The 11490-nt window shown below is 35.2% G+C and overlaps 2 protein-coding genes and 2 non-coding genes across 5 annotated transcripts in view; all 4 read right to left on the bottom strand.

Moving 5' to 3' along the window:
- The window catches only part of LOC111480596 (DNA damage-inducible protein 1-like), an 8751-nt gene extending 2818 nt beyond the window's left edge, over positions 1-5933 (bottom strand). Inside the window, exons 1-9 of one of the 2 annotated variants that reach the window (XM_023125725.1) lie at positions 5674-5933; positions 5511-5543; positions 5189-5316; positions 2584-2692; positions 1736-1852; positions 1587-1652; positions 1236-1298; positions 1106-1150; positions 824-885 (exon numbers count right to left, since the gene is read on the bottom strand). In XM_023125725.1, the coding sequence (XP_022981493.1) occupies positions 824-885; positions 1106-1150; positions 1236-1298; positions 1587-1652; positions 1736-1852; positions 2584-2692; positions 5189-5316; positions 5511-5543; positions 5674-5739 (689 nt within the window). In that variant the 5' untranslated portion in view covers positions 5740-5933. Of the gene's footprint in view, positions 1-823; positions 886-1105; positions 1151-1235; positions 1299-1586; positions 1653-1735; positions 1853-2583; positions 2693-5188; positions 5317-5481; positions 5544-5673 lie in introns of both variants that reach the window. The other variant, XM_023125726.1, reaches the window with a different exon arrangement.
- A 984-nt stretch (positions 5934-6917) lies between these two features.
- On the bottom strand, positions 6918-7286 carry LOC111480764 (chaperone protein dnaJ 11, chloroplastic-like). Its single transcript, XM_023125933.1, has one exon. The coding sequence runs from the start codon at positions 7284-7286 to the stop codon at positions 6918-6920; it is 369 nt and encodes a 122-aa protein (XP_022981701.1).
- A 1826-nt stretch (positions 7287-9112) lies between these two features.
- On the bottom strand, positions 9113-9183 carry TRNAG-CCC. The gene has a single exon. It is a non-coding gene; the product is annotated as a tRNA-Gly (tRNA).
- A 63-nt stretch (positions 9184-9246) lies between these two features.
- On the bottom strand, positions 9247-9318 carry TRNAE-UUC. Its single transcript has one exon. It is a non-coding gene; the product is annotated as a tRNA-Glu (tRNA).
- Positions 9319-11490: the final 2172 nt, after the last annotated feature.

Here is an 11490-nt window from a genome sequence, read left to right as displayed (position 1 = left end):
AGAACCAAAAAAAAAAAAAAAAAAAAAAGAAAAATACAATCAATTTCGATACTTCAATCATATATATATTATATGCAATTGGAAGAAGTTAGCATTGATCACCGTTCTCCAGCACAGCCACATAACAAACGATATAATCAGCATGGACACAAAGACCACCCACCTAAACAACCTCATCCCTCTAATTTTTCAAGTTAAATTTTGGACACAAAAAGATACAATGTTCAATATTTTACTTGATAGAACTTGATGAAATGGCGTAAGAAGATGTAGGTATGAAATTTGGGGTGCAAGTAATTCTGTGTGAAACACTCTCTGTATCTTGTGAGAAACTAGGCCCTATCTCATGGCTGAAAAATGTTTAGTCCTTGGAGATATAATTTACTTAAAAATAGACAAATTTGCTTGAAGTTGAATCTGTAATGAGAATATGAGTGCATCTGGAAATAATTACATTATATAATTTATTGTGTTTGACAACATAATACTAAAAAGAGAAGTCAGTAACACATTTGTCAAAATTATATTTTATTGTTTGTATGCTTGCTATATTCATGCTTTCAATTCTTTTCGAAAATGATGTTCTGTAATGTTTTGTATCTTTGGTTGTTCGCGTTCCTTTCAGGAGGTTTTGGGGAAATGGACATGTCAGAAAGAAATCTTGCTCCTGTTACCCAACGGCTTGGATCTAAATTTTCAATTGTAGAAGATTTACTGTGCAAAATTATTAAGAGAAAATATGGGGAAGATCCATTTTACAATGTCACATACTATGCTTATCCATTTTACAAATCTAATCAGGTAATGCATAGATTCCACATACCCACATTTCTCAGCACAGCTTTTTGATATAATTGTTGATTGAGCTCCGCTATCAACAAATGCCTAAAACAATACCATTAAAGCCCTTAACCTTTTACTCTCCTCAGTTAATGTAACGAAATAATGGCCATAACATATAATGCAAACGGTTGGATCTGTTCTAAAATGATTTTAGTTATCAATCAAGGACCGTTAATGCAAGTAACCAGTTGAAATGCAGAGCCTTCTCACGTTATTCTAAAATCTAGTAAAAGAGAATTAAAATGGATGATGCGTGTTATACCTTTAACGGAACACCATTAACTTCCATGTCGACATATAACATGACCTGAAGGGTTATACATGAACCGTCAAATTCAACCATTAAACAAAATGTGGTACAATTGAACAATGTTGATCAATGTAACACTTACCACCCTCGCAAAAGCTTCAGGGTTGTGTTCAAGAGCTGCAGCCCAATTTTCATCAATTCCTTTCTGCATAGGTATTGGTAATTTTAAAGCAGAAATAATTTTTAATATAATGAAAAATGAAGTCAATTATCAAACAGTCTTTAATATCAATAACTCTTCCATTTCAACCAGGTGAGAATTATGTCGTGTGTACTTTAAAAGACAAAACCCAAAACAAGACCCGCCAGAGCCCTCTTGTTATCTAATTCTGTAGTGGAAAAACGATCTTCATATAAGCCCAAACCAGTTCAACTCACGATTTGACCCTTGTAATTTAAGCTGGAAGAAAACAGGATGATAAACTATTCTAACCTGGCGAATAGCAGCTTCAATCTTCTTTTGGGCCTCAACATCAAAAGGATCTGCATATAGAAGGGCCTAATAGACCAGAAATAAGGAGATAAAAATCATATTATCAATCAATTAGGCTATTAAGAAAGAATAATATATAACCTACGTACCAGCTCCTCTTCTTGTTGACGCTGTAATACAGATCTCCGGCGATGACGTTCTCGTAAAATCTGTTGCAGATTACTTAGGTCGTTTCCAACAATAGCTTGTGCCAATTCAGGATCACTCTGTAGTTGCCCATGTATAACATGAAAAATTACTCACTAGTGGCATAATTGTCATTAAAAATAATGAAGATAAATGCAGATACAAGATGATACAGGGAATCACTTAGCCAGCCCTCACTACACATAGCAGTCATGATCCAATATCTTGCTATTGTGAATGTTTATGTTTGAACTATTCAAGTACTGGAAATCAAATGCCTAAATATGAAAGATCATAAAGCTTGTTTGGTTCCCGGTTATGAGCTTTGGAGCTTGAACACTTGCGTTCGTGTTTGATTTAGATGAAAACATTGATTTCAAGGGAAGTACTGTATACATTATTTGAGAATATCACACCATATGTGAGGTAGGGGGATTCAAACTTACAACCTCTTGGCAGTGTATGCATCATGCAAGACCAAAAGAATCAAATATGATTCAACTTCTGTTTTGGGGAACTTTTGCTGAAAAGAATCAAATATTGTCTGGAGACAAATATTCCAGAAGGAGGGTAGGCCGGAATTAATTAAAAACCATGTGGCCTCTCGTGTGCTAATTCTAGCGGCTTCTATAACTATTATGTATGTGCAATCAATTCAAATTGGCTTTCTTTTTAATCTCCTTAAGTGGAATCTTTATATCCTCATTGTAAATCGTGAAATATCAATGAAATTTTAGATATTGTTGCCCAAGAAAGAAGGATATCTCGAAAGAAAATTTTTGTTGTAATGAACTATCTTGTTAGTTTTCACCTGAAAAAGTTGAGCCATTGTATTTGAATCACGTCTAATTTGTTGCTGGAAGGCTTCAGGATTCACTGCAGAGCCATCTGGGTTGAAGCTCAAATTATTGACAGGAGCACTGCAACGTTATGGATGTTAGATTATCAATAAAAAGCAAAGCATGGGTGTGTAAAATAATGTGTAAATTGTATAGATTTACTAACACAAAAGGAAAATTTAAATTTCCACAGGCATCAAGCACATGATTATCAAGAGAAAGGTGACTTCACAAGCACCCACTAAACCAAGAATAAGTATGTAATTTACAAACCCAATTAAAATAACATTACCAATCTACTTGTCCATTGAAAGTAACAAAAAACAGTCACATCAGTGTACATCACAAGGAAAAAAAAAAGAGAGCTTTAAGAGCTATTAAGATGATTAGCAATTTCATTTTCAATAATACAACGATAATAGCCATTTAAGTCCCTTTCCTTCAATGCAATACTCAAGTCGTTAAAATGTCTTGAGATTTATTTACAATGTTTTTTGCAGCGAAGAACTGAAACAATGGAGTGAGTTGATCTTGTGGGCCAAGTATAGGTATACCACCAATAATCATGTTTCCTCAATACTACTCCTTTCAAACGTTGTATATGGAAGACAGCCACCACCTCGTAGATCCCATGGGGATAGGAAAACAACGAACAGCACATCGGAACAAGTGGCTTTAGCAGCATTAAAAAGGCATTTCAAAGTAGCTCAGGACAAGATGAAGTATGCTGATCAGCATAGAAGAGAGGTGCATTATGTGGTTGGGGACATGGTTTTCTGAAAATTTAGCCTTATTGACAACAATCCTTTGCAAGACGTCGATGTGAAAAATTTACTCCCAAGTTTTTTGGTCCTTACACAACACTAGAATGGATTGGGAAAGTGGCTACCGAGTCTTCTATCCACAATGCACTCCATGTATCTCAGCTAAAAGGTTTATGCATCTGAATAGACCATAGTAAACCCTCATCTTCCCATACTGGAGAAAAAATAGGACATAGGAGCAATCAATCTCATACTAGCAAAGACAATATGGAATGGATATCGCCCTAAAAAGGTGAAGTTTTTCCTATGGGAAATAAAGCCATTAGCACAAGTAAAATCTACAAAAAAGAATACCCTATATGCCTCTGTTCCAAGTTGGTGCCTATTATGTAAAAAAAAAACAACGAATCACAGATCCACTTGTTTATGCAGTGCACATACGCTCATAATTTTAAGCAAGGATTCTCAATATCTTTGGGTGACATCTCACTTTTCCTAGGATGGGAGATGAGTTATTGGACATGTCCTTGAAGTACCACCCTTTCAAGAATGCAAAAGTCTTGTTATGGAAAAAAACCTCATTATGGTTTTCTTTTGAAATCTATAGGAAGAAAGAAATAAAAAAGTATTCACGAAGAAGACATAGACTCTTGCAAAACTCTTCGACAATGTTGTTTACCATGCAATATCTTGGTGTAAATTGTCTAATATTTTGCTTCCTATAGTTATACCTCCCTCATTGTAAATTGGAAATGTCTTTTGTAAGTATCATAGATAACACATCCCTTTTGTAAATTTCAAACATCAATGAAATTGTCTCTTAAAAAAAAACTATCAATTAAACCAATATCCTAACTACACATTGCAAGTAACGACCAACTACAAAACCCACGTAGCTAGATCATCCTTGTAAACAGAGACTGCAAAGCATAAGGAGGCCGATCAACATTTCTGGAGTTCCAAACAGAATACTCACACATTAATCAACTTAAGCCTTATTTTGATAAGAATAACCTCATGGAATTGCTAGGTCTTTTCACTATGGCTCTTTTTTCAGTAGAAGAGCCTAACCACATTAGAGGTCATCCAAAACAACCGACATAATTAATTGATTAAGCAAGATTCTTGAGTTCTCTAATTCCTTTTGGGTGCGTCTAACCATATATAGATTTCCTATAACAGCAAGAGGAAAAAGCATTTCCTATCAACCCCTTCGCCAAGCCACTTTGACAGACAAGCCCTCCCTCAAAATGGTCTCCCTTGTCTTTTACAAGCATAGCCAAAAGATTTGTCCTCATTCCTCTCCTATCGTTGTGATTAGTATGATCTTCATCAACTCTTTGAGATATTTCTTAGCTTTCAAAGTAGGGAGAGGCAAAATTATTCTCCACAATAATGGTTAGAGACTACGACTCAAAGTTAGACCAAGTATATCGACAAAGAGCCTTCTTATTGATTCTAAGACCGCAAATGAATCCAAAGACATGTATAGAATTCATGAGATTAAGATATACATTACCCACCTTACATAACAGACTTCAACTAAACCGCTGTCCACCCCTCTAAACAATAGCCATTAAGAACATCCATCACCCCAAGAAAAGGAAAGGATTAACTACGCTAAGCATGAATTAGAACGGAGATACTTCCTGCTCTTAAACAATTCCCAATGAGTTGGCTAGGTATTTCATAGTTAACAGATACACGGAGTGGTTCACAAATTTTAGCCTGACGAGTTTCTTTTCAAGAGATTCACAAAAGATGAACTAGGGGTTAAATCCAATCAAAAGATGCCACAGACTGAGAAACGTACCTAGATGCATCAGCTGATACCATCATAATCAAATCTTCATCTTTAACACCCAACCCACTCAATTTTTCAGAATTTTTCATCTCCTTTCCATTGTACAGCAGTTGCTGCCGCTGAAGCGGTACTTGGATCTGAGCAGCACCAAAGTCAAAACATACATACAATGAGCTAACCACTAAACAAGAGAACTTCCAATGAGCTTAGTCTTAAATGTACGATAGTTTCGAATCATAGAAAGTAGCAAATTCACAAAAGAGCTAACTCTTTCCCCAGGTTTCCCCAATAAAGATACCAACCTTAATCAAGATAAACAACGAATTCTCACCTCAACCTCAAGCAGAGCTTTCACGTTTTCAACCTATTTGGCAGCAAAGAGGAAGAACTCTAACATCAGCAAGCAATCAGGGGCAAAAGAAAAGCGGATTGAATCGAACAAACAAGAAAATGTAAGAAATTAGAGTTGGGCGGAACAAGATAAAGAAACTTACAGATTCATTGGGATCAACATCCAAAGAAACAATCTGTTCGTCGGCTGTCATTACAGTGATTCTCATCTTGTGTTTTCTGTGAACGAACTGAATCCCTTTTGGTTCCTTGGTGCTTCTCCACAACGTGCAAGTCTTCGTGGAGAAATGTGAACTAAATTACGGAGCTCGAATTCTACTTTACCAAGAACTTGAAGATTAAGAAAAGCTTTTCGCTTTGCTTTTTTCTTTTTTTCTTCTTGTGGGGGAAGATAAGAACACTCCATAATTGACTCAGGTTTTTAATATCATTTAAACATTAACTTATTTTCAGATCTAAATTTTATTGGATAAACTATTTTTCGATTATGATTTGATTTTTCATATTCATGCATACCTATCAATAATATATTCATATGAATATTGATGAACGGATATCAATTTTACTTTTCGGTATATAAACAAATATACATATTTCTTATAAAATTATGGCTAAGCTTTCTCTATAGCAATAAAATGATAATCAAAATAATATAAAATTAATGTATTTCGAGAACCGTAAGAGTTTGATAGTAAAAGAACGAAATGTTGTTGAGATTGGAAAGATTTTCTAGTGTTATTCGTGTTAGAAGTTTTTGTTCCTCATTGAAACTATCGTTAGATGAAATTTTATGTGTTTATGCACTTGTTGATCTTCATGAATTGAATTTAAAAACTCGTTCTTTGATTAGTGAATTATCACAAACTAAGGATCGATTATAAAATTTAAATTGATAAAATTATTAGAGTCAACCATTAATCAAGCCTATGGTCCGACTTTCAATGAAATTGATAACGAATATAGGATAAGAATGAATTTTTGGGCTACAAAAAACGAAAATTAAAGAACAAATACATTTCAAGATTTTAACCTATTCCGACATAGAAGCAGTTGAGCTAGGAAGAAGAAAACGAATGACCAGTGGATGCATAAATTCAGGAACATTTTCGTGTTTCCCACTCCAATCATATCTTCTACATCACGCCAATTTTAATTTCTAGATACTCTTAATTTTCCCTTCAAATTCACGTCTTAATAAAACAAAAAAAGAAAAAAGTCCAAATGTTCTTCGGCTTCAATTCCACAAACAGAACAGATCCAGATCATAGCAAAACAAGTAGCCACAGCAAAATTTCCTCGAATACGAAGAACACTCAAACAATTTCTATACAAAAATCCAAATCAGCACCAAATTTACAAGCTCTCACCGACCTAAAATCGAATTCCGCTACCAACACTGATCCGTTTCCCACCGCCGATGCGGCCTAGACCGCGGTCGAAGAAACGAGCGTCTAGTGAGAGCAGCCAAAGCAAGATCGTAATGAGCCCTAGTAGCAGGGTCCGAAAGCGTCTCGTACGCATTGTGAATGTCGAGGAAACTGCATCCATCATCAGAAGAAAAGGAATCGCAGTCCGATTTCCTCGCCGAGTCCGGATGGTAAATCTTCGCTAAACTCCGATAGGCAGTCTTGATTTCGACAGAGGAGGCGTTGTTCTTAACGCGGAGGATTTCGTAGAAACTAGCAGAGGAGCGACGCGATCCGGTGGCGACATGGACGGAGGCCATGGGCGGAGCAAAGAAGCTGGCAGCAGACATGGAAGATAATTGGTGGAGAGAATTAAGAGAATGGAGAGTGTGGAGATACAATGAGGAATGTTTAGGGTTAGGTTTTATGAGTTTGAGGGGGAGGACTGAGCACCAAGATTGATGAACAAACCGTGAGGCCCTGCGGTTTTTGAGACGTGTGTACGCGTGGAGCCCACATGGAATAACAAGGTTATCATTATTATTATTATCATTATTTAATTATTTATTTTTCATGTTTTTATTATTATTTTAAATATATATCTAATTTAGTGGATGGTGTGGAGCCCACGTGACTTGTGAGGGCTTCTAGAAGCCAATCCAAATCTGCGTTCGTTGGAACAAATCAATTCTACGGCAAGTTTGCAAAAATGTGGGCCGATATGCCCTTCTAAATTAATTTTAATATTTAAAAATTACAAAATTCTATTTTCTTTTTAATTTAATATAAATAATTTATTATCTTATCCATTCGAGTATAATCTAAATAATTCAGAGGTTGGTTTTTGTTATATACCATAAACATCTCGCTTTTTCGTAGTTTCATATATTTTTTTTCTCAACGTGTAATGATTGTGCTTGAAAAGTTACGTAGGGGCCTGGCGTGAAACTTTATATTTTTTTTTTCGGGTATCTACAGTTTTAACTTAATTTCTAAGTAACCAGATTGTTTGTAAGCTCTTATCGCGTCTTTATCCTAGTAGATTATCATGGGCTTTTCTCTGATACTCTAGAAAGTTTGAACCTAATCTCTTTTGATGTTTGAGTCAGAGAGGCTTTGATGCTCTGAGCGGTTGTTTGATTTGATTCTTACTTTTTGAGGTCTATGTAGGTTACTCAACCTTTTTGTATTTCGACTCCCGTGGTTTGTCTTGCCTAAGCAATGAACAACTGACATTCTAAGTTGAGGTGTTACTTCAATAAGCTCTAGTAGGAAAGTATGAAACTTACTCGTTTGAACATCATCTGTGGAAGGTTAATTGGTGAAGCGTTCTATAGGGTTATATAGTCATTTTTAGTCTAGGGGGAGTGACCCCTATGTGCCCGCTAGCTATTATGTCTACCTATGTGGTCCATGTCCCCATCTTAGGATGGGTTTACAATACATAGACCAAGTTCAATGGACTCCTGACCATTTCCACATACGATAGTGGTATCTAGTTGTCTTGATGTACTATCCTAATCAGCGTAGGTCTAGATCGACGATATTGCTTCTAACCTACCGCTTGGCAAGGGGTGCTATTGGATTTGACATAAGTCGTTAATAATGTCGTTGAGATACCGCAGTGGATAAGGTGACAGAGATTCTGATTACACACCGTTCACACTATTATTGATTTGGAGAGCTGCCTTAGTCATTCTACTAGGCTCTTAGGGTGTTTAGGCAGATTAAAACATAGGCTCTCTACTCCAAGACTCTCTGTATTAACTCCTTGAGTTCTCTTGGTCTAGAAGCACTAAGGTTTATACTCCTGATCACCGCTCACGATCTGTTAGGATCGTGAATTGAATCAACACTCAAAAACACTTTCACAGCGTATAATCGACCTCTCACACCATAAAAACTTGGGAATGGAATATAAAATAAATTCAAATTTTAAGTACAAAAAATTATTTAAAAAAAATACTCAAATTTGGGAGATGGAACAAATGATAGATCGAGCAGGCTTATCTGATTGGGCTGGTAAATGGGCCGACAATCCATTTCCTGGGTCAGCTGTTTCTTGAATGCTGCTGTGGCTTAATTTATTTGTATAATTTTTTTAAAAAAATAATACAACAATATAATTTAAAAAAAAAAAACTAATTTTGTTCTTCAATAATTAAACGAAAATTGTTGCGCATCCGGGGAATCGAACCCCGGTCAGTACCGTGGGAGGGTACTATGATACCACTACACTAGATGCGCTAGATGCTTTTCAACCTATTTATTAGGTTATATAATCTTATTGTTTCTCCAAAATATAAAAAATTCCGTTGCCGGGAATCGAACCCGGGTCTCCTGGGTGAAAGCCAGATATCCTAACCGCTGGACGACAACGGATATATGTATGAAATACACATAGTTAAACTACATAGAGAATTACTCACGTCATCAATAACCCTATCCCAACCTAAATATAATTTTTCATTTATTTGGAAATTTGAAAAATAAAAAACATTTGGCTTATTAAAAATATAAATTTATTAAAAAGTATAAAAAATGGAATAGTATTGTATTGATTATGAAACTTAGGTTGTTGTATCCAAATTGTTCGGTTCAAACATCAAAAACACATATTCAAATAAGCTACTAACCTTTCGAATTGACCCAAATGCGCCAATGATATTAAACCTACTTATTTCATCCAAAAATACCAAAAGACTTTTCGTTGTCGGGAATCGAACCCAAGTCTCCTAGGTGAAAGCAAAATATCCTTACTGCTAGACGACATAAGAATCGTTACAGTTAAATAGGATTTTGGTATGTAATTAGGAATTTGTTTGGCACTAAACCGAGTTAAATTAAGAATCACAATAAAATCTTACGATCAACTTCCTCTTAGTTGTTGGGAACTCTCGTCGCCACTATCTTAGAAAGTTTCATTGTTGTAACGATCCGTTTTTGGAGTCTAAATTATAGGTCACCACGTGGGCTTAACAATAAACAGAGTAGTAAACTTTTTAAATTTTGATAATCAAAGAACTCGATGACTTCAAATTCAAATATAAAGCTAGTAATCTGATGTAAAAAGTATTTAAAATTATAAAATAACATAAGTTTCGAGAAAGTGAAGTTTAAAAATAATATTAAAATGACAAAGGAGGAAAAATAACTCGATCTCAGGGTCCTTGTAGCGGCACGACTCGGCACACTCCCTCTAGCAATAGTGGTCTAGGTTCTATCTGTAAACAAAGAATAACGTAAATGAGTATAAAAAATACCCAATAAGCACTTATTTGTAGGCTCACGTTCAAATTTCACCCCTTTAATGTCTCTTAAATTATGCGCTCAACTACGATTCTAGAGCGAACCAATTTCATGGCTCGAGTTCATTTCTACCTCTCTACAACTCTCGCGATTCATATATCCTACTTACTCATGTTTGAAGGACTCGTAATATTTTGTAATTAAGTAAATAAATAATGATGATAATAATAATTTTTAAAAAATATTAGCCGTTGTCATGGAGATGGGCGGGAAGGATACACGTGGAAGGGAGCCCATATTAAAGCAGTGGGTACACAATCCATCGTACGAAAATTAGTTTTATTAGATCTGTTGGAAGATTGTGTTAAAATGAGACAGATAATTAAATTCTAATTTATTTATAATGTTTTTGTTGCAACATATCTTACATTATTGTATCATAATTTATATATATATATATATATATTTCTGATTCTTAGGATAATTAGAGGCTCTCTAACTCCATCAATAAGTAAAATAGTTTTATAGTAGTTTTTTTTGTTAGGCATAATTCAGAGTAATTATTTGTATTGTTTATGAATTTCATGTCTATCTTTTTATTATTCTTTACTGCAGCGGTAGCCGTGTATAGTTTCATGGCAATGTTCAACTATCTTAAGATGTTACAATTCTCGCTTGTTGTTGATTAAAAATTTATTTGTTTAAATAATTATAGATTAATTTGTAATTGTCTGTCAACTTTAAATATATTTATCTAAGGCTCTGGGCCTTTTCGGGATGGAATTGGCTTTGGGCCTTTTCGGCTTAAGGACGAAGAAGGTCCCCTTTTGGGGGGCCCAAGCCATCAGTGAGATACCACTTTGGGGGACAGTCTCAAGTAAATAGTTTCTATGGGGCCTAGGCCTCCCAAAAGGTAACGGAGGCATGCAAAGGTTTCCTCGGGCCATACGGAAAAAATAGAGAGTTGGATTGTAAAAAACTCGAAAAGGAGGATATATGATTGCAAAAATTTTAAGGTTCAATTTAGAAAAAAGAAAAAAGGGGGGTCGAGCCATCAGTGAGATACCATTTTGGAGGATAGTCTCCAGTAGACAGTTTCTATGGGGTGTAGGCTTCCCAAAAGGTAACGAAGGCGTGCAAAGGTTTTCTTGGGCCATATGAAAAAAATAGAGGGTAGGATTGTAAAAAACTCGAAAAGGGAGGGTAGGATTGCAAAAATTTTAAGCTTCAATTTAGGCGAAAGAAAAAACAAACAAACAAAAAAAAAAAAAAAAAAAAAAAAAAAAAAAAAAAAAAAAAATTTTT

The sequence above is a fragment of the Cucurbita maxima genome, unplaced genomic scaffold (assembly GCF_002738345.1).
Source record: "Cucurbita maxima cultivar Rimu unplaced genomic scaffold, Cmax_1.0 Cma_Scf00006, whole genome shotgun sequence".
NCBI lineage: Eukaryota > Viridiplantae > Streptophyta > Magnoliopsida > Cucurbitales > Cucurbitaceae > Cucurbita > Cucurbita maxima.
The sequence above is the reverse complement of the archived record's forward strand: the minus strand, read 5'-3'. Positions and strand labels throughout refer to the sequence as shown.